This window comes from Pteropus medius, unplaced genomic scaffold (assembly GCF_902729225.1).
Source record: "Pteropus medius unplaced genomic scaffold, Ma_sr-lr_union100, whole genome shotgun sequence".
NCBI classification, from domain to species: Eukaryota; Metazoa; Chordata; class Mammalia; order Chiroptera; family Pteropodidae; genus Pteropus; species Pteropus medius.
Genome location: NW_024353622.1, coordinates 2,657 through 24,125, shown reverse-complemented (window position 1 = coordinate 24,125; position 21,469 = coordinate 2,657). Strand labels below are relative to the sequence as shown.

General features: G+C 50.5%; 3 gene segments (V, D, J or C); all 3 read left to right on the top strand.

Annotated features, from left to right (window-relative positions):
- The first annotated feature begins 13,066 nt into the window (after window positions 1-13,066).
- LOC120593189 (immunoglobulin heavy variable 3-74-like) lies at window positions 13,067-13,851 on the top strand. The segment is given in 3 exon segments: window positions 13,067-13,170; window positions 13,272-13,572; window positions 13,833-13,851. Coding segments are annotated over 3 exon segments (366 nt in total).
- A 4,315-nt stretch (window positions 13,852-18,166) lies between these two features.
- LOC120593198 (immunoglobulin heavy variable 1-46-like) lies at window positions 18,167-18,671 on the top strand. The segment is given in 2 exon segments: window positions 18,167-18,272; window positions 18,355-18,671. Coding segments are annotated over 2 exon segments (363 nt in total).
- Window positions 18,672-20,675: 2,004 nt separating this feature from the next.
- On the top strand, window positions 20,676-21,079 carry LOC120593201 (immunoglobulin heavy variable 3-23-like). The segment is given in 2 exon segments: window positions 20,676-20,721; window positions 20,823-21,079. Coding segments are annotated over 2 exon segments (303 nt in total).
- The last annotated feature ends 390 nt before the right edge of the window (window positions 21,080-21,469 follow it).

Here is a 21,469-nt window from a genome sequence, read left to right as displayed (position 1 = left end):
TCTGGCCTGTCGCTGTGCCTTCGGACCTAAGTTCCTGGGTCCTGAGGAGCCACCTGATACAAGAAGAGCCCATTCATCACCTGTGTCCTGCCATAACAAGGACCGCCTCCCTCCAGGATCCAATAAAAAGTTTCCAGCATCATCTGAGCACCCTTCATGATGGCCATCGTCACCCACATTTCTGCATCTGCTCAGGACGGCTGAGGTTTCCTCCACGAAGACTGAGGCTGCTCCCGGCTCCCGTCTTCCTCTCTGAGCTCCCCCCAGATCCTCCTCTAAAGACCCGTCCACAGCATGGAGGCTTCTAACACGCATCTCAACACCCTTCCACCATCTTTGCCCACCCTGGTTCCACGCAGCGTCCAGTTTTATGTACCTGTTACAGCAGCACCCCCATTTCTCTGTTCTAATTTCATAGTCCATTTGAGCTGCTATAAAAAAGTAACAGCGATGAAGCACTGAAAGAGACAACTGGATTTAACTTCACACAGTCCTGGGACGAGGAGTCTATATGACAAAGACAACAGACTCGGCATCTTGAGGTGTGGGGAGCCGCGGGTCTTCGGGCCGCAGAGGCTTGGTTGCAGGACTGGGTGTTTTGCCTGCCTCAGACATTGCGGAGCCCTACTTCCTACTTCCTACTTCCTACTTCCTACTCCCTACTTCCTTTAACTTTCATCACTTCCTCCCCCTAAGCACACACCCCTTAGGCTGTCAATAACCCTCACCCCATCCCCTTAGACCCAATGGGCGTGTGGCACCGCCTACTCGGACCATCCAAGAGCCAATGCGCTTGTCTTCCGCCAGCTAGCCCCGCCTCCCTTTGTTTGTCCTGTATAAATATACCCGCTGAAAAATAAAGTTTGAGGCTTGATCAGAATACTGTCTTGCCTCCGTCTCTTTGTGTCTCCTGTCTCGCCTTCATCCTCCATAGGTTCCTCCTCGTCCCGCATTGTATTGTCCCGCTGGCCGGAGCACTGGTTATGTCGGCACAGGCACAGGCTCCTGACAGCAGCGCATACAAGACGTCCTCACCTAGAGACCAGTACCTCTCAGACGTGATCGTGGACCTCCTGCCTCAGCGCATCCTGGAAGCCAGAAATTCTGCGTCTCCTCCTGCCTGCTCTGCAGCTCCCCCTGGGACAGAGCGCTCTCATGGGTTGGCTTCTGTTTCAGGAGTGACAGTTCCTGATCCTGCTGTGAGGTGGCACGTGCTCCTTTTGAGTCCAGCCAGGGGGACAGGTGCCTTTTCAAAATGTGACCTCACCTGAAGTCCAACAGGTCTCTTCCTCATTGTGCTCTCCAGATTCAAGCTTCCTGGGAGAGACTTAACAATGTTCAGTGATTTCCTGTCCAGTGATGTCTGTCCAGGTGCCACTTACACATCGTGAGATTAGATCCCTACATCTAATAACAGGTCAAAGGTCACCTCTGAGCATACATCTGGTGTATGCATCTAATTCGCTGAATAATGGAAGTAGAGTGTGCATTGACCACATGGTGTGTATCTGCAGAGTTTCTCAGAAGTGTCCTTCATTAGAGAAACCTAAAGAACATAAATGATCCAGCAAGTCCTCAAGAGATTCTGGACTCAGGAGAGTGCTGCCTGTGTCATGCATCTGTCATCCCCAGGTAAAGGGCTCTCCAGGGTCACGTAAAGCCCTTGCTTGGGGACTCCCTGTAGAGTAATTGGGGCTGAGTGAGGCCAATTCTCTATATCAAGAGGTAAAGCCAAAAGCATAGAGTGTCCCGGAAGGAGCATCCTGAATCAAGGCACGGACATTTAATACCGTCCTAGAAACACTGTGAGGTCATGCCCTCTGAGCCCAGACAGGACCCTCCCCTGCAGCATGGGGCTGTGGACGCTCACTGCTCTCTCCCCACACAGGGCTCAGATCTCTTGGGAAGCAACTGTGGTCAAGGTGAAGATGAGACTGTGCAGCCTTCTCCTGTGCCTGGTGACAGCCCTAAAGTAAGTGTCTCAAATGTCAGACAAGGGACTGTGGGATTCCTGTGAGAGTATGTGACTGACAGGACTGATTCTCCTTGTCCCCACGTGTCCTGTCCAAGATGCATCTTCAAGAGTCGGGCCCAGGACAGGTGAAGCCCTCGCAGACCCACTCACTCACCTGTGCTGTGTCTGGATTCTCTAACGCAGTCTGTGGTCATTTCTACAGCTGCATCTACCAAACCCCATGGAAGGGGCCGGAAGGGGTTGGGGACATGCGTTACCGTGGGAACACTTACGACAGCCTGACCCTTACAAGACACATCTCCATCTCCAGAGACACATCCACAGACCAGTTCTCCCTGCAACTGAACTCCATGACCACTGAGGACACATTGGTGTGAGACTGTGCAAGAAGCAGTGAGGGGACATCAGTGGGGGTCCAGACACAACGCTCTCTGAGGGAGTCAGGAGGGCTGGGCTGCAGGGCACACTCAGGACAGGAGCTCTGAGGAAGTGCGAGGAGTGAACGGACTAATGAGGAGAGAGGTCAGCCTGCAATGCGCGCACAGAGAGAGCAGCTGGAGAGTGAGGGGTGCCCTGTCAATGTCTGCAGATTCCTCTGTTTGCTAACATCGTGCCCCCTGAAGATGCCCTCCTCTGCACCTGTTCTAACCTACTGGGGGAAATAATTTCCTCACAATGTTCTCAGCTGCCTCAGGGACAATTCTTGTTTCTCTTCATGGCTCTAGTTTGAAATAGTCTTAGTAGAGAAAATAAATGAAGAAGTGAACTGTGACCAGAGTGGTGAGCGTTCAGGTGAGTGACCCCGTGTGTTTGGACGTCTCTCTGGTTCCTGGTCTGTAGAGAAAGGAGCACTGTGAGCTTCCCACAGATGTGGCCTCCTCTTTACCCTGAAGAGCGTTTCTCTGTCCAGGCCTCATGGGGTGGCCCAGCACCACAATGCAACCAAACAAGGGTTGATCGCTCTACCCTGTGGGCCATTCACCTGTTTAGGTTTACATAGAGAAGTGAGCCTCTCTAGTGCACCCACATTGTGTCTTTGATAAAGACAGATGGATCCTCTTTATCTAACAGAACAGAATCGTGTAGAGGGAAGAAATATTCACACCCCAGACCAGTAGTCTATAGGAATCCCAATTCAGCACTGAGGGTACAGCCCCCTGTCCCCACCTCAAAGCTTCAGCCTGAGCTGAAACGCAGTGGGGGAGATGAACCCAGAGTTAGGAAGGAAGCCGGTTCTCACACATGATGTGGTCAAGGTCAATCGAGGAGCTCCTGAGGGACGACTGTCCCCATGGTTCATGGTGGAGGACGAAGGACACAACTCTTTTCCCATATGAAATGGGGACAGACTATGACAAGGTGCTGCTGTAGAGAAAGCATGAGGTCATCCTCTGAATTGCGTGTTTATGTATTTTATTAGCTTCTCGACATTACGATGTTTTAACATCTTTATAACCCTTTCTGGATGTGGACAGACTTCTGCTCACGGGAACCCAATCCTTAGAGTCAGCACAGGGCCTGGCTTGGCACATGCCTTTCACACGCAAAGAAGCCCACCAGGGGACACCACCTCTGTCTGCCCACACACCCCAGGATGCAATATCCTCTGCCTTCAGTATTCCTGGCCCGGGTGCCAGGCAACTGGAGAAGCCCCTGCAGCTTCAAGGCCAATAAAATAATCAACCCTAAGCTGATTGCCCACCCTGCTCTTCCCTCCCCAAGAAAAACCCAGTAAATCCCAGGTCCTAAGGTCCCCTCTGACCCCGTCTGCTGCTTCCTGAACACTCTGGCGTCTTCCATGAGACCCTTGTGGCATCATAACCACCCGTCTCTAGGACCTGTGAGTGTGAAAAACTCTATTTCCCCCGATCCCTTTCTATGCTTCCTCCTGTAGCCACACCTGTCATCTTGAAGAGGAAAAGTAGAGGAATTTTCAACAAAAGGCCAACAGCTCTGTGTTCTGCTTCTGTCAATATGCTCGCAGGTGCACGAGCTCACTGCAGAGCTCACTTGCACTTTGCCCTACTTGCTCTTTGCTGGGCAAATGGAACTGTTTGTTCCCCAGCAGCTCCCGCTTCCTGTAACAATTTGTAACCATTGGTAGCCCTTAGCAGCTCCCGCCCTTCTACCAATGTTACTACTTGCAACCATAACAATTCCAGCTGCTTTAAAACCGAACCGTCTGAGCTCAATTCAAGCAATCAGCTCATGTAAAAGGCTCGTATAGGAGGAATGTTGCAACTCAGGAACTTTACCTGAAGCTCAGGTTGGTACCTTCAGGCACATTAGGAGAGGCAGATGGGACTTGCCCCCTCCTCACTGCACTGCACAGCCCTGTCGTGCTCAGTGTGGACACATTGGGAAGGCGAATGACTATCCATAGCCAAGTGGATAAGTTGTCTGGTAAAAATTAGATGCTATAGAGAACACACCTGGTGCAGCTCCAACTATTCCTGAGTCATGGCCTTCAGGTGGGCATTAGAGGGGACCTGCAGATCGGAACCTCGGATGTGCTTTATGATCCGGGTGCCATCAATTGTGGAAACAGACTGGGCAGGACAAAGTTTTTGGGAAATTCATAGGGACGGCCATAGTGGAAGTGTCCGCAAAACCTGAAGCCGCTGTCCACCGTGGAAGTCCATGCCATTCGGGTGTGTTTGGGTCAGCCCAGATGAGGTTATTTATGATAAATTTTGACTTAGAGTACATGGGTTACAGATTTTAAAAAAAACATGGAGAATACCTGAGAGCAACAACTGGATTAGTGGGTACTGGAAAAAATAGAGAGAGGAGGCCAGCCATGTTTTCACAAGGAACTGACCGTTTCATGTAGCATTCTATGTTTTCAGAAGAAGCAGGTTCATTTTATCAGACATTTACAGAAGGGGTGTGGTCAAGGCCTTATGAGAAGCAGCTTCGGCGACAGATGACTTTCGTTGGAACATTCACTCGTATTTTGTTATGAAACCTCCACACTTGTAGAGAAAATGCTGAGGGCTCAGGGGAGGCTGCAGATGTGTCAGGCCCCAGTGCAAGTCCGACCCCGAGAGCAGGCAGAGGGAGAGCTGGCAGGTGATGTCCCTAAGTCGCCCTGCAGTGGGCGGAGGTTGCAGCACGTCGTCCCTCCAAATTGTCACTCCTAGGACGTTCATGTCACCAAGCAATGGGCCTCCCCACTGTCCCTTCTGTCCCAGACTGAAGTGACTCAAAGGTGTGTGGTCCCAGCACTAGCCAGATTATCGGATTCCAGGAGCAGTAGCTGGGCCTGTCCCACGGGGTACCCTCTACGTGGAGGTGACGGCTTCCTTAGGACCAATGCACTGTGCTTTTTTTTTATTAGAAAATGTGGTTGTGGTTGTTATCGTGGAGGATGTAAAAGGTCAAACGTACATGATGCGAACAGTTTAGCCCCATCTCTGCTGTCCTTCACCACGAGCCGTCAGGGGACAAGTCTGACTGGCCTCTCTTGGCGTGGAAAGAGCCTCAGCTGAGTGTCCAATTCCCTTCTCCTCATTCTACTTTCCACAGAACAGCAGGAGAAACATGTCACACAAGTTCCCCACCGTCCATAACAAGGACCGCCTCCCTCCAGGTGCCAATAAGAAGTTTCCGGCACCATCTGAGCACCCTTCACGATGGCCGTCGTCACCCACATTTCTGCGTCTGCTCAGGACGGCTGAGGTTTCCCCCACGAAGACTGAGGCTGCTCCCCGGCTCCCTCTTCCTCTCTGAGCTCCCCCCAGATCCTCCTCTAAAGGCCCATCCACAGCATGGAGGCTTCTTCTAACACGCATCTCAACACCCTTCCAGCATCTTTTCTCAGCCTGGCTCCAACGCAGCATGCAGTTTTTATGTATCTGTTACAGCAGCACCTCCATCTCTCTGTACTGATTTCATAGCACATGTGAGTTGCTATTAAAGAATAACATGAGATGAAGTGGCTTATAGGACAACTGGAAGTTGCTTCACACAGTCCAGGGGTGAGAAGACCATGATAAAGACACCAACAGACACGGCATCTTGAGGTCTCGCTTCCTGGTTCACAAGGCCTTCTGTGCCCTCACTGGGGAAAGTGTTCCATGAAATTAAGACAGTGGCATTTTGAATGATTAACTGTTTCTAGTTGAACTTTTGTTCTTTCTAGGGCTGTGCCTTCTGGAAACCTATCACAAGGGCAGACAGATTATGATCTCATATTTTTCTGGGACACCTGAGTATCCAGCCCTCGTGGTGCAGCATCTATGATGTCACATAGTTGATATGTTGAAGAGACTTTAATGATTAGCACTTATTGCAGCTTGCTCTTCACTGTGGCTGCGTGTCATAAGAAGAATAACATTTTATCAGGTCTCTCCATCTACAGGCTGAGCGTTGGCTTTCCTCATAGAGCCAGGGACAAGGGACACACCAACACCCCTCAGCAGGTGCGCAGACTCACACGGCATAGAAGCACTCATCGGAAGGAGACTCAGCACTGACCCGTGCGAGCCCGCGTCACACCATGCACTGCATTTCCAATTATGATGCTGAGGATGTAACATGGACATCATGTATGTGCGTGCGATTCCAACTGTACACGTCATCCTGGCCTGGCTGTGGCTGACAGAGCTCTACCACAGCAAGGCGACTACCGTACAAGTGCAGTTACCAGTGGACAAAAAATTTAGAAGCACAGAGAGTGACATTCAGATGGGGCAGGCGCCTGAAATACACCTGTTACCATGGTTCTCGCACGTGCTCTCCATTAGCACTAGAAAGCAGTAAATCCCACACGCACTCATGCAGGATGCAGACCTGCACCTTACTGGGCACATCCACTCTGTCCTGGAGGTGGCCCAGGGGAGCAGTGGGGTGCAGTGGGGATTGTGCAGGGCCACACACATGAGTTCACTCTTATACATATGAGCTCTCGACACCAGCAAGCTCTCTGTGGTCCTGTTTGGCACTCAGGGAAACGTGTCACGAGTCCAGGTGTCCTGCAGGAAGATGAGGGACAGCATTTCCTGACAAGTCCCTGTCATTTGTCATTGCTTCTGCAGAGGGCACAGTTGCACCTCCCTGGTCTCTGGATGAGGGGAGTTAGTTCAGACATCGTCTGGGATTACGTGTTGGTGTCAGATTCAGGGTTTGGACTGCAGATCCCCCAGCCACTCCTCCCACTTTCCCATGTTTCTGAAAGGGAATTACGCTTCAATATAGGTAAGTATAAAGACTGAAGGGTGAACCCCTACTGCCCAGTCTGAGGTCTAACACCAGTCACATGACCTTCTGGGAAGACGATCCTGACTCTTGCTACCAAAGTCATGGTGACGGGTGAGTCAAGTTCTAGCACATTCCGCCTCAGTTCTGTCCTGCAGGGCTGAGCTCCTGAAGAGGCTCCTCCCCTCCGACCACAGCCCCCAGTGTCCCTGTCCCTGGGGCAGGACTGTTGTCCTCTCACACAGGGAGCAGTACGGGGAGACACTTGATGACATGGGATCCACGTCCAGCCTTCCCTGTCCCTGGTGAATCACAGTACCACACACTCCGGGTACAGTCTACAAACATTGACTCTTAACAGTCTGGAAGTCAGAGCAGGAAGTCAGTGTCCCTGGACAGACATCAAGGTATTGACAGGACCACACATGCCCAGAGTATTGAGGGAGAGGTGTAGTCAGAGCACATGTGCTCCCCAACATTACATATTGAAATCCTAACCCCACAGAGGACCATCTTAGGGGATGAGTTCTCTGGGTGGTGCTCAATGACAAGGTCAGGGGTCTCATGAAGTAGATTAGCACCTAACAAAATGAGGCCCCAGAGACCATGTGTGTCACTTCCTCCACCTGAGGATGTAGCAAGAACAAACCAGATATGACCCAGGAAGAGAGTCCTCCCCAGTGGTGACCATGTTGCACCTTGATCCTGAATTACCACCTCCTGAAATTTGGAAAGTGAATGGTTGTTAACAATAAATTACTCAGAAGATTTTGCTCTCTTACTGTAGCCTGAACAAACTCAGACAGCAGTTGGCTTCTGTGTCTTTATTGGTTGACGAGCCACTCTCCTTACATCCTGACTCATGCCCCGTTCCCCATCCCCACAGTCTGGAGGAAGACACCTCACATCACTGGTCACATTGTTTTCTTTCTCCCCTAGAGTCTAATCTCCTCTGCCTCGCTCTGGCGTGAACACTTGTGACTGCGTTAGGAATCTCTCAGATGAAACAGGAAACCATTTACCTCAAGCTGTCTAGTGGTCCTGGAACGTGCCTTTTCCCATGTAACATCAGACTCCAAGCATGATGTGACGCTAACAGCCCTGCAGATATTCACATCCATCCCACAGATCGGTTCCACTTAGCACATCCTAACATCCCCCAATGCTAACTTCTTCAAAGATTAACACGAGCCTAATATCAAATGGGATCACCTCAAAACCTCCCAATATAACCTCTAAATCAGGTATCAGTGAGAATTTGATGGATGCATTCTTCAGTGAAATCCTCTCCAGCTGCAGACCTGTGGTCCTAGAAGACAAGTCACCTCATTCTAAAATACACTGCAGGGCAGGCACATGGTCACAGTCCAGACACCTTCCTCCTTAAGAGAGAAAATGGAAGTTAGAAATCACCAGTCGGAGATGATTCTATGCCCATCTGAGAGAACTCCATTGGGTCTCAAGACCTGGGGATGAGCTGCTATGGCTCAGACCCAACCTCTGACCTGTCACTCTGTCCTCGGATCTACCTTCCTGGGTCTTGTGGAGCCAACTGACGGAAGAGGTATATGTTCGTCACCTGTGTCTTGCCAGGAGATGATTGAGACTCCAAAGCCTCCAATCACTTTATTCTGTCTCTATGACTGATACAACGTTCTTCCAACAACTGCTAAATTTGAAAGGAAGGTCTTATTTATGACACTGGCAAAATGGGTCCTGCCATAGGAGAGAGACAGAAGGGTACCTCTGAGAGCCGCAGACGTAGCTCAGAATTTGTAGTCAAGGGGTAGAGGGCGGGCTCAGTTGACAGAGGTAACTAAGAGGGGACGTGCTTTGCACAGGAGGCTCCATATGTCTATACCTTGAGGGACGCACCACTGAATGCTGGGTAAAGGAAGGGACCAGGCAACTCTCTGTTTCTCAGTGGGGGATTTAAAGACAAAGTCTGCTGAGGACACCAGGATGCTCAGGGCTTCCAGTGCACAAGGCCTCCACGGGTCGGGGCTTCCAGGGGCTCTACACCTGCAGAGGTTTAGGGTCTCCGAGTGGTCAGGGATTCCAGGGGTTCAGAGCCTCCAGGGAGGTCAGGGCCTGCAGGGGGCACACAAACCCCATGGACTCGTGTCTCAGCCCCAGCAGCGCATGCAGATGGAGGCTCAGGACTGGTTTCCTATTGTGCTCTGCGGCTTCTTCTTCTTGCAACAGTGTCACAGGAACCTTTGCACATTTATCATTCTCAGCTCACCCCTCATGTTTCTGATACAAAAGGTGGTCTTTTTTCATGACAATGAGGATCACATTTATCTCCTTCGCCAAACGTAGGGTCACTTTCAGAGGCAGAAATGACTCTGCTAGTTTTCTCCAAATCAGAGTCCTGAGACAACTCAAAACTCACAGCGAGTGTTGATAGCTTCTGAGTTGGATGCAACAACTTTGTTCCATGCACACCTCAGCCAAGATGCATTTGTCAAGAGAGAGCTGCTGCTGTTAACAGAGTAAGAGGCTTCAGCTGAAAAGATAAGCACTAAACACGATCCTAATAGAAGAGCTGGGTAGAAGAACACTAAAGAAACATGGTGGAGTGAGCCGTCCCCAAATCTCTCCCCTTGAAACAACAAGCTGAACATCTAAAACTGAACAACAGCAATAAAGAAACACCCAAAGTGCACAGCAGCACATCTGAGTGTGGGATCTGTGCATAAGAGCTACCACAAATCAGAACCCTGAGTGTCGGGCAGCGGTCTGGGAGAAACAAAGAAGCTGCCTCTTGTACTGGAGCTCCCTGCAGGAGGAGAGGGCGGGGAAAAGGTGCGGCGAGTTCTCTGAACAGCCCTGACTGGGAGAGCTGAGAGCTCTACGCAGCCAGCATCAGTGCCCAGACACCGGGGAAGAAAGCAGAGAAGTGGGGACAGCAGAGAAGAGGGGGCAGCAGAGAAATAACCGTTGATTTTTACCAGCTGCGGCTGCAAAATGGAGGCTGAGCCGCAGCCTCCAACCCCCAACCCAGACAGCCCCTGCCCCATACCCTCCGAGACCAATCACCACAGAGCCCCAGGGGAATCTGAGTAAATGCTCCTGAAACTGTTGCTAACATAGACAGGGACTGAGACTCAGAGTAGTGAGTGTGATTAAACATCTACGAGGAAAAAAAAAGACACTGTTAAGTCTTTATATGAAGTAGGCATCCAAGAGATTAGACGCCACCTACTGGAAACCAAAAGAAAAGCGACATCTTTGCAACAGGCTAAAGAGAGACCTTTATATAATAAATCTTCGTTCTGGAAAAAAAGGCAAAAAACATTTCCATTAATGCCCAGGTGGAGAAATGGTCCATTAAACACCATGAATAACCAAGGTGACAAGGCATCTCAGGAACTAAGAGAAAACTCTCCAGAAAATAAGCTTACAGACACAGAAATATGTGACTTAAATGTCAGAGAATTCAGGATGATACTTCTGAAAAAACTCAATGAGATCCAAAACGAATCATATCAACAATTTCAGGAATTGAAAACACAACTAGATGAGCAGAATGAGTTCTTTAGCAAGGAAACTGAAACTCAATCAGGACAGAATAGAGCTTCTGGAGATAACGAGCACACTGCAAGGGTTGAAAAATGAAATAACAAGCTTGGCAAATAGAGTCGACCAAATGGAGGAAAGGATCAGTGATGGCACAGACAGAAATCTAGAAAGAAATCAGAAAGAAGAAGAGACAAACCAAAGAATGAAAAATAATGAAAGGGAAATACAAGAACTAGCTGATACCATCAGGAGAGGAAACATAAGAATAATGGGCATTATCAAAGGGGAGGGAAAGGAGCAGAGATTATTAGAAAACATTTTCAGACAAATAGTTCATGAGAAATTCCCAAATCTAAGGAATGAGCTGGAGCTTGGAATTCAAGAAGTCATCAGAACACCCAATTATTTCAACCGAAAAAGGCCTTGACCAAAACACATTGTATTAAAATTATCGAAAATCAACAACAAAGAGAGAATTCTTGGGGCAGCCAAGGAAGACGGTAACCCATAAAGGAAAACCCATTCGATTATCGTCAGATTTGTCAGCACAAACTTTACAAGCCAGAAAGGAGTGGAATCAAATATTCAAACGATTAAATGAAAGAAACTACCGGCCAAGAGTAATACATCTAGCTAAGCTCTCCTTTAGATTTGAGGGAGAAATAAAGACCTTTCCAGACATACAAAAATTAAGGGAATTCTCCACTATGAGCCTGGCATTACAGGAAATACTGAAAGGGGTAAGCTCACCTAAAACATTGACAAAGAAAAAAAAACCATAATTAGGAGTAAAGTGACTAGCAGGGTGATAGAAGCAGAGGAGTACAACTCCTACTCAGAACAGGGCATTACGAGCTTAAACAATAACAAGAGATTTGCTATAGCAAGAGAGTAACGAACGTTCAGCACACATAGGGACAAACTGAGACAACAATGACTGAAAAGGGGAGGATTCAAAGATCCAGATTCGCAAAGGGGAATGGAGATAAGGCACGTGCGGAAGAAAATGGATGACTGTGTATATATAACTATAGTAGTCAGTGAAGTGGCTTAAAAAGACCACTGGAATTTTCTTCACACAGTCCTGGGGGAGACGAATCCACGGTAAAGACAACAGACTCGGCATCTTGAGGTCTCGCTTCCTGGTTCACACACGGCCTTCTGTGCCCTCACTGGGGGAACTGCTCCCTGATTTAGCACACTGGTTTTTTAAAAGATTAACTCTTTATAGTTAAATATTTGTTCTTTCTAGGGCTCTGCCCTCCAAAGAGCTATCATGGGTAGGCTGAGTATGGTCCCTTATTTTCTGCAGGAACCTCAGTCTCCAGACCTCGGGGTGCAATTTCCTTAGGTATGGGTGTGACTTCCCATACCCAAATGTTCAAAGGAATGGATTAATTGGCACTTAGTGCAGCTTGCTCTTCACTGTGGCTGTGTGTCACAAGAATAAGAACATTTTCTCAGGTCTCTACATCTACAGGCTGAGAATTGGTTTTCTTTGTAGAGCCCAGGGACTGAGGATAATCCAACACCCTTCAGCTGCTACACGGACTCACACGAAGGTGGACACATGCATCAGAAGAAGACTCAGCACTGACTCGTGCGAGCCCGGGTCTCACCACACACTGCATTTCAAATTATGATGCTGAGGATGTAACATGGACATCATGTGTGTGTGTGCGATTCCAACTCTACACGTCATCCTGGTGTGGCTGTGGCTGACAGAGCTCTACCACAGCAAGACGACTACCGTACAAGTGCACTTATCAGTGGACAGAGAAAGTTAGACGCAAGGAAGGTGACACTGCAGATGGGACAGACGCCTGCAATACACCTGTGACCCTGGTTCTCGCACGTGCTCTCCGTTAGCACTAGAAGGCAGCAAATCCCACACGCACTGATGCAAGACACAGACCTGCACCTCACTGGGCACGTCCACTCTGTCCTTGAGGTGGCCCAGGGGAGCAGTGGGGTGCAGTGGGGAGCGTGCAGGGCCAGACACATGAGTTCACTCTTAGACACGTGTGCTCTCGACACCAGCAAGCTCTCTGTGGTCCTGTTTGGCTTTGTTCACCTGTGATGCGGGTAAATGATATCACATCACATGACTTACGTGCATGAGTAAAATGAAATAAGATGATGGTGCTAAGTGTTTAAGTAACACATGTCACAATAAAAGGCATATTTTACAAAATGTCCTCATTGCCACCAGGGGCCCAAACACACGCACACCTGATCTGGGTTCTGCCCTCTCTGTGGGTCCCCAACCCCAGAGCTCCTTATACATCAGAGCACATGCAAATAGGGCCCCTCTGCTGATAAAAGCCAGCCCAGCCCCGAGCCTGCAGCTCTGGGACAGGAGCCCAGCCCCACGATTCCCAGGTGTCCACATTCCGGGATCAGGTCTGAACACGCACGACGCACCATGGCGTTTGGGCTCAGCTGGGTTTTCCTCGTCGCTGTTTTACGAGGTGACTGATGGGGAACAAGGGACACTGAGTACGTGAGTGGGTCTGAGTGAGGAACAGGGACGTGTGACAGTTTCCTGACCCTGATGTGTCTGTGTTCGCAGGTGTCCAGTGTGAGGTGCAGCTGGTGGAGTCTGGGGGAGACGTGGTGCGGCCCGGGGGGTCTCTGCGACTCTCCTGTGCAGCCTCTGGATTCACCTTCAGTAACTACTGGATGAGCTGGGTCCGCCAGGCTCCGGAGAAGGGGCTGGAGTGGGTCTCATTAATTTATTCTGATGGCAGCAGCACATACTACGCTGCCTCCGTGAAGGGCCGATTCACCATCTCCAGAGACAACGCCAAGAACATGCTGTATCTGCAAATGAGCAGCCTGAAGCCTGAGGACACGGCCGTGTATTACTGTGCGAGAGACACAGTGAGGAGACTTCAGTGTGAGCCCAGTCACAAACCTCCCTGAGGGAGACAGGAGGGGAGCTCAGGACACCAGGGGGCGCTCAGGGTACACACAGCACAGCACACACAGACCAGCCCAGCAGCAGGTGCACAGGGAGCTGGGGAAGGGGCTTCCTGTTGGGAGCAGCGATTTCCTCTCAAACCTCTCAGCTGCCTCCCAGGAGAATTACTGCTGTTTCTTTGTGGCTCTAATTTTCCACATTCTCACACAGACGAGAAATGATGAAGTAACCTGTCTGTAGAAGGCATATCAGCAGTGCCTGGGGACCTTTCCTGCAGCAGCTTTCAATGTGTCCTTTCTGATTTCTTGACAGAGAGACCACTTAAGGGCTTTATGTCCCTGAGGCTGGGAACTGTTTCCACACAGAGAGACGCAGCACAGTGCAGTGACCTGTGTGCTGAGCTCAGGCTCTGCCCCCCACAGACACACGCTGGGTCTCCCTTCAGACAGGACACGTGGCCACAGGGGTAGAATCAGCCCCCCAGGACTCTATCCGATGCAATTTCTGTCCTGCCTACAACACAGTACCCTCCAGGTCTTCACTTACTCAGGTGGATTTTGAAATCCTCCCAACATGACCAGGTTCATCTACTGTCCTAATTTCACTAAGTCTGAGCTCCATGAAGCTGGATCCCAGCTCAATCTCACAGCCTCCACCCAGACCAGTCACAGAAGAGGGATTTCGTGCATATATGGCCTTCACCTGTCCCTAGTTCATCTGCTATCGTTAATCTAACTCGTTTGTCCATTTGTTGACACCCAGACAGGTTATACTCAGGGAGTCTAAAGGTGACTTGCTTACCCTACGTGTCATGCACACTTATGATTCAAGGTCACATCGGCACTATTAAAGGACAGGTCTGTGTCAGGTGGGGACACAGCTGGCTGCTGACCATTGGACACCACTAAGAACTCAGAAACCTTATGAGAGAGGACATCGTGATGGACGCACCTATATAGAGCACTGCGTTGGACACCTCATCGGTGACTATGGTGAGACAGGGTCAGGGAACTCGTTGGATGTGCCTGTCAGTTCTCATGTCTCTTCTTTTCCCAACGTTCCTGTCCTAGTGGGGTGGGACCACTGCACCATGCCCTCACTTAGCCTTTTCTTCCTCCTAAAAGCCCAGTTTTAAATACCATCATTCAGAATGCAAACTCCAACATGCGAAGTTTGAGGGTCACAATTCAGTCCATAAAATTACACCTGTGGACTCCAAAATCCACGGCTCTCCCTCATGTAAAATGAACTCTAATCCAACATCCACAAATGTCTTACTCGTTACAGCATAAACTTAGAGTCTAATGTGCAAATTCTCATCTAAACATCATCTCATCAGATCCTGGTGGATCTTGACGTATGATTCATCCTGAAGCAAATGTCCTCTCAAAGTATGGCCTTCAAAATGTGACGATGGGGCAGCCAGAGGGTAGACATTCCCATCCCGAATGGGATAAAGAGGAAAGAAAGAGAGATTTAGGGGCGAACGCTGGTCCACACCCCAGCAAGGCAATCCCGCCAGGCCTTAAGGTTGGAGATGGTCCGCTCTGGCTGGATGCCCCCACTCTGTACCCTCCGGATGGCGGTCCCACCTCGCAGACCCACTGAGGTGCTGACTCACGCTCTGTGCCCCAAAGAGAAGTCTCGCTGCAGCTCTGCTGGGCGGTGGTCACACCCGCAGGCTCCACTAGGTGGCGGTCACACCTGAGCTTGGCTTGGAGGTTATGTCACCTATTAAATCTAAGGCGGTGGCTCAAGACTCTGAAAGCAAGGAGTCCTCCCTGATGGTCTCGAGTCTCCTCCAAGGCTGTTCTTCCTTTTCTTAAACAGACTGTGTCCTCACAGCCAAAGTGGCTTATGATCCTTGTCTGTACAATGTAAGAGCTCTGACCACCTTCCTCCATTCTTCCCCATGACTTTGTCTCATTTATTTCAAAATAACAGTGTTTGTGCTGGAATATCCACAGTTCTAATCCTGGCTGGTGCAGAGATGGCTGATGAAACCTGCTGGTCATGCCCATGAATTTTTCTATCAAATTGTTTTTCAACAACATCTTTCTTGCCCGCTTCATAAGAAATGTCACACTTCTGGCTGCATGGATGGGCTGGCACCTTTCAAGTCCCCGAGTTCTGATTAGCACTCGATGTCCACTGCCATCTCCGATCCATCAGCCTTCACACATATTTCACTAGATGCAGGAGGAAGAACCAACCACTCCTGCCCTTGCTTAGAAATCCCCACAGCTAAATACACACTTTCACTGCTCACAGCGCTACATTCCCCCAAACCCACCAGCCAAGCTCTTTGACACTTTATGACAAGGTCACATGTCCTGCATAACCCGGGACGTGTTTCTCATTTCCATGGACACCACACCAGAACGGCTCCCAATGTCGACACCCCAACCACCGCTGTCCTTGTGACTGTGTTCACTTCTCCCAGAGTGTGAGAGCTTCCTCCATGGCTCTCCCGTCCTCTCTCTGAGCTCTCCGCACAACCACCTGTAACACCCTCACAGCAAGCTTCGAATTTTCTAGCAGGCACTTAAAAGTCTCCCACCTCCTACCCATCATCTGGTTCCAATCCACTTATACCATCTTTGGTGTTTATTCCAGCAGCACCCCAGTACCACAGTCTGTCTCATGTGCTGCCATCGCAAAGACTAAAGACTAGGCAGCTTAGATGACAGTAACTTATTGTCTCATGTGATGGAGTCAGGAAGTCAAGTTACGGGGTCCAGATACATCGATACCTGGTGAGAATCCTTCCCCACAGGCAGACAGCTGACGTCTAGGTGCAATCTCACGTGCTGGAGAAAGTGAGAGATGTGTCTCTTTCGCCCCCTCTTCTCATAAGGCCACCAGGTCCAGTGGATGAGGACTCACCCTACAGTCTCATTTATCCCTGACACTTCCTAAGAACCCTTCTGCCATACAGTTCATGGTGTGCTAGGTTTCACCACATGAATGGTGGGCATACAGTTCACACATAGCAAGATCCCAGGGTTAACTTTGAGAGAGTTCACTGACCAGAGGATGTTCATCACGTTCCTGGTTTGTCGGCACAGGCACAGGTTCCTCACAGCAGTGCTTATGAGACGTCCTCACGCAGAGACCAGTGCCTCTCAGACGTGATCGTGGACCTCGTGTCCCAGCACATCCTGGAAGCCAGGACTCTGCGTCTCCTCCTGCCTGCTCTCAGCTCCCCCTGGGACAGAGCTCTCATGGGTTGGCTCATATTTCAGGGGTGACAGTCCCTGGTGTGGGTTTGCAGTTGCATCTGCTGGGTCCACCCAGTGGCATGAATACCCTTTATAATGGGGCATCACCGGAGGTCTAAGAGGTCCCTTGGCTGTAGTACGTTCTGAATTCTAATTTCCTGGGAGAGACTTGACATTGCCCAGATGTTCAGTGATTTCATGTCCAGTGATGTCAGTCCAGGGGCCACTTACACTTGGTGAGATCGATCCCTACATCTAGTAACAGCACAAATAGAACCTCTGAGGGAACCTCTGCTGTGTGTGTCTAATGTACTGAATAATAAAAGTGGACTTTGTTTCAAGCCAGATGTTCTGTATCTGCATGTATTGTCACGTGTCACCTTCAAACAGAGGGACCTAAAGGATAGAGAATCTCCCTCAAACCCTCGAGAGCTTCTAAACTCATAGAATGCTGACTGCGTCAGGGCTTGTGTCAGCCCCAGAGAAAAGGTTCCCTCGTGGTTCACAAAGCCCTTGCTTGGGACCTACCCGCACAGAAATTGGGGACGAGTGAGGCCAATTCACTATATCAAGAAGTGAAGCCAAAAGCATATGGTGTCCCTGAGGGAGCATCCTGAAGTCAGGGCACGGACACTTAATACCACTGTGAGGTCATGCCCTCTGAGCCCAGACAGGACCCTCCCCTGCAGCATGGGGGCTGGGCTGCAGGGGCCACTCCGGACCCACCAAGCAAGTATTGTGCACGTATAGTAGGTGCAGAGGATGTGGGCAAGGGAATTCTCTGAGGGCCTGGGGCTTCCTCTTTACACAAATCATCTAAATTTACAAATAGATTGGGACTGGAGAAGCAACAATAAAGGTTCTATTCTGTCAAGATCAGTTGACAATCTTGAGAACACAATAAGAACCACACACCAAGGGGCAGGTCTAGGGCATCTAGACATCTGAATGTGGGGAGCTGGTGGCAGGGTATGTTTTACTCAGTGTGACATTTAAGAGACAACTTGACGCAGGAATACGAGGTCTAATATCAGAGCCCAAATGCACCCAGTCTCCCATGTCATTCAAGGAAGGTGCACAGTGAGGAGACGTCCTGTCAGACTCGTTCCTCAGAGGGAAAAGCTCTGTCTGCACAGAGATCAGACCCCTGACAGGGACACATATGCACAACAAGCATTTGTACCTGGGAAACCATATGCTCATTGATCAAGGTTTCTGTGTTATCAACTTCTGTCAGGTGGGGCCAAATCTTCAGCTATGAATACTCTGTCTCATGAATATGCAAATGAGCCAAGGTGCACTAGGTTAAGTAGGGATCTGTGTCCTCACAGCACCCACCATCACGCCTTCCCCCACAGAGGCCCTGACAGCACCACCCTCAGCATGGACTGGAGCTGGAGCGTCCTCCTCCTGGTGGCAGTGGCCACAGGTAAGGGGATCCCCAGCCCTGGGCTGACGAGGGCACCAGGGCCAGTCAGGGCTCTGCACCCACTGCTGTCTCCTCTCCACAGGTGTCCACAGCCAGGTCCAGCTGGTGCAGTCTGGGGCCGAGGTGAGGAAGCCTGGGGCCTCCGTGAAGGTCTCCTGCAAGGCTTCCGGATACACCTTCACCGATAACTATATGAACTGGGTGCGACAGGTACCAGGACAAGGGCTTGAGTGGATGGGACGCGTTAACCCTAATAATGGTGGCACGGACTACGCACAGAAGTTCAAGGGCAGAGTCACCATGACCGCAGACAAGTCCACCAGCACAGCCTACATGGAGCTGAGCAGTCTGAGGCCTGAGGACACGGCCACATATTACTGTGCGAGAGACAGAGTGTGACGACCCACATCCTGAGAGTGACAGAAACCCTGAGGGAGAGGGCAGCTGTGTGGGGCTGAGGAAGGGAGGAACAGTGTCCTCTGACTTCCTCACACAGAGACGGAAACCTGTCACTATAAATGACACTCACGGGAACACCTGGCACTCAGGGAAAGGTGTCACGAGTCCAGGTGTCCTGCAGGAAGATGCAGGGACCGCGTTTCCTCACAGGTGTCTGTCATTTGTCATTGCTTCTGCAGAGGGCACACATGCACCTCCTTGGTCTCTGGATGAGGGGAGTTAGGTTGAGTAGTCTCCTGGACAGACATCAAGGTGTTGGCAGGAACACATGTGCCCAGAATCTTGGGGGTGTGCTGTGGTCTGAACACGTGTGTTCCCCATATTTACATGTGGAATTACTAACCTCACAGAGGACAGTGTTAGGAGGTGGGGTCTCTAGGAGGTGCTGGGTGGTGAGAACACTGTCCCCATGAAGGGGACTAGATCCTTTCTAAATGAGGCCCCAGAGAGCATGCATGTCTTTCCCATATGAGGACACATCAAGGACACATGAAGCAGGAAGTGGACACTCACCGGTTGTGACCCTGCTGCCGCATGGACCTTGCATTTCCGCCTCCTGGACTGTGGGTCGTGCAACAGTGTTGGTCACATGCTACCCAGGATGTGGTGGTCTCTTTCAGCAGCCAGAACCTCTGACAGAGGTTTCTGTGTCTTTCCTGGTTCTGCAGCGGCTTCTCCTTCCATCCTGCCTCAGGGCCCGTTCTCCATCCCCACAGCCTCGAGGACGTCACCTCACATCTCTGGTCATAGACCTCTTTCTTCTCCTGGAGTCTGATCTCCCTCTGCCTGGTTCCGGTGTGAACACTTGTGGCTTTGCCAGGTGTTGCTCAGATTACGCAAGAAAGTTATTGTATCTCAAGACGTCTAATGAACCTGGAATGACAAAGTGTCTTTCCCATGGAACGGCCACAGGTTTTAAGCATGAAGCAGACTCTAGCAGCCCACCAAATATTCTCATCCACCCACAGGTCCACTAATATTAAACACCGTCCCCCACAGCATCGCCCTACTGATGGGGTCCCTGGTTCCTGCGAGGATGGTGGCTCTTGCCTGTCAGTCTCTTCAGGAGAAGCCTGCTTCAGCTGGGCTTTATACAGGTCCCTCTAGAGGGTCATTGGGAAGAACGCCAGTAGAGGACAAGTGGTTGGGGTTGTCCGCACTTGTGCTCCTTGCTTCCGGGTCCAATAACGTGCCTGTAGATTCAAATGATGCCTGCATCCTGCTGTGCTGTACAGTTTACAATGGTCAGACATGCACCATTAGGGCTACTGCAAGTACACAATGGACGGATGGTTCCAGTAGACTGGTATACACATAGATGACAGCTTAACCTTCAGAGACTCTCAAAAATTTTTCTTCATTTCTCTATACAATCTTACACAGACACTACGATGCTAAAAAGCGACTTTTAGCTATAGGAAGCGGTTTCTACAAATCCCATGGGGCATGCCCAACTCTACCCCGGAGCTGGTTCAGGGGAGCAGGGCCCAGGGGGTGGCACAGAGACAGCCATGCGAGCTAACTCTCCCCAGATGGGAGCTGTCCGACACAGTGCCCAGCTCTCCTGCGCGGCAGCGTGTAGCTTCGCTTCGGCCAAGGGAAGGGAAAACGGACCCAAATCACGTATTTTGTGCACATATAAAAATAGAAGACAATCCTTGCTGAGTATGGTCCCAGCACAATCACTTACTAAGAAGTCATGATACATGGGACGCTATCTCAGCCACCAAAGTGTCCAGGACACTCACACCTGCACAGGGCACTGCCTTTCATACACACGTCCAGTCTCAAAGCTGTGCCAATAGAATGAGGGCATGTAAGTAGGGCCCCTCTGCCGATCAAAGCCAGCCCAGCCCTGAGCCTGCAGCTCTGGGACAGGAGCCCAGCCCCACGATTCCCAGGGGTCCCCATTCCGGGATCAGGTCTGAACACGCACGCCGCACCATGGCGTTTGGGCTCAGCTGGGTTTTCTTCCTCGCTGTTTTACGAGGTGACTGATGGGGAACCAGAGACACTGAGTACATGACTAGATATGAGTTTGGAACAGGGATGTGTGACCGTTTCTTGACCCTGACGTGTCTGTGTTCGCAGGTGTCCAGTGTGAGCTGCAGCTGGTGGAGTCTGGGGGAGACGTGGTGCAGCCCGGGGGGTCTCTGCGACTCTCCTGTGCGGCCTCCGGATTCACCTTCAGTAGCTGCGGCATGAGCTGGGTCCGCCAGTCTCCGGGGAAAGGGCTGGAGTGGGTCTCATCCATTAGTAGTTGTGGCGGTAGCACATACTACGCTGACTCTGTGAAGGGCAGATTCGCCATCTCCAGAGACAACGCCAAGAACACGCTGCATCTGTAAATGAGCAGCCTGAAGGCTGAGGACACGGCCGTGTATTACTGTGCGAGAGACACAGTGAGGGGACTTCAGTGTGAGCCCAGTCACAAACCTCCCTGAGGGAGACAGGAGGGGAGCTCAGGACACCAGGGGGCGCTCAGGGTACACATAGCACAGCACACACAGACCAGCCCAGCAGCAGGTGCAGAGGGAGCTGGGGAAGGGGCTTCCTGTTGGGAGCAGCAATTTCCTCTCAAATCTCTCAGCTTCCTCCCAGGAGAATTACTGCTTCTTTGTGGCTCTCATTTTCCACATTCTCACACACGCAAGAAATGAAGAAATAACCTGTCTCTTGACAGCGTATCAGCAGGGCCTGGGGACCTTTCCTGCAGCAGCTTTCAATGTGTCCTTTCT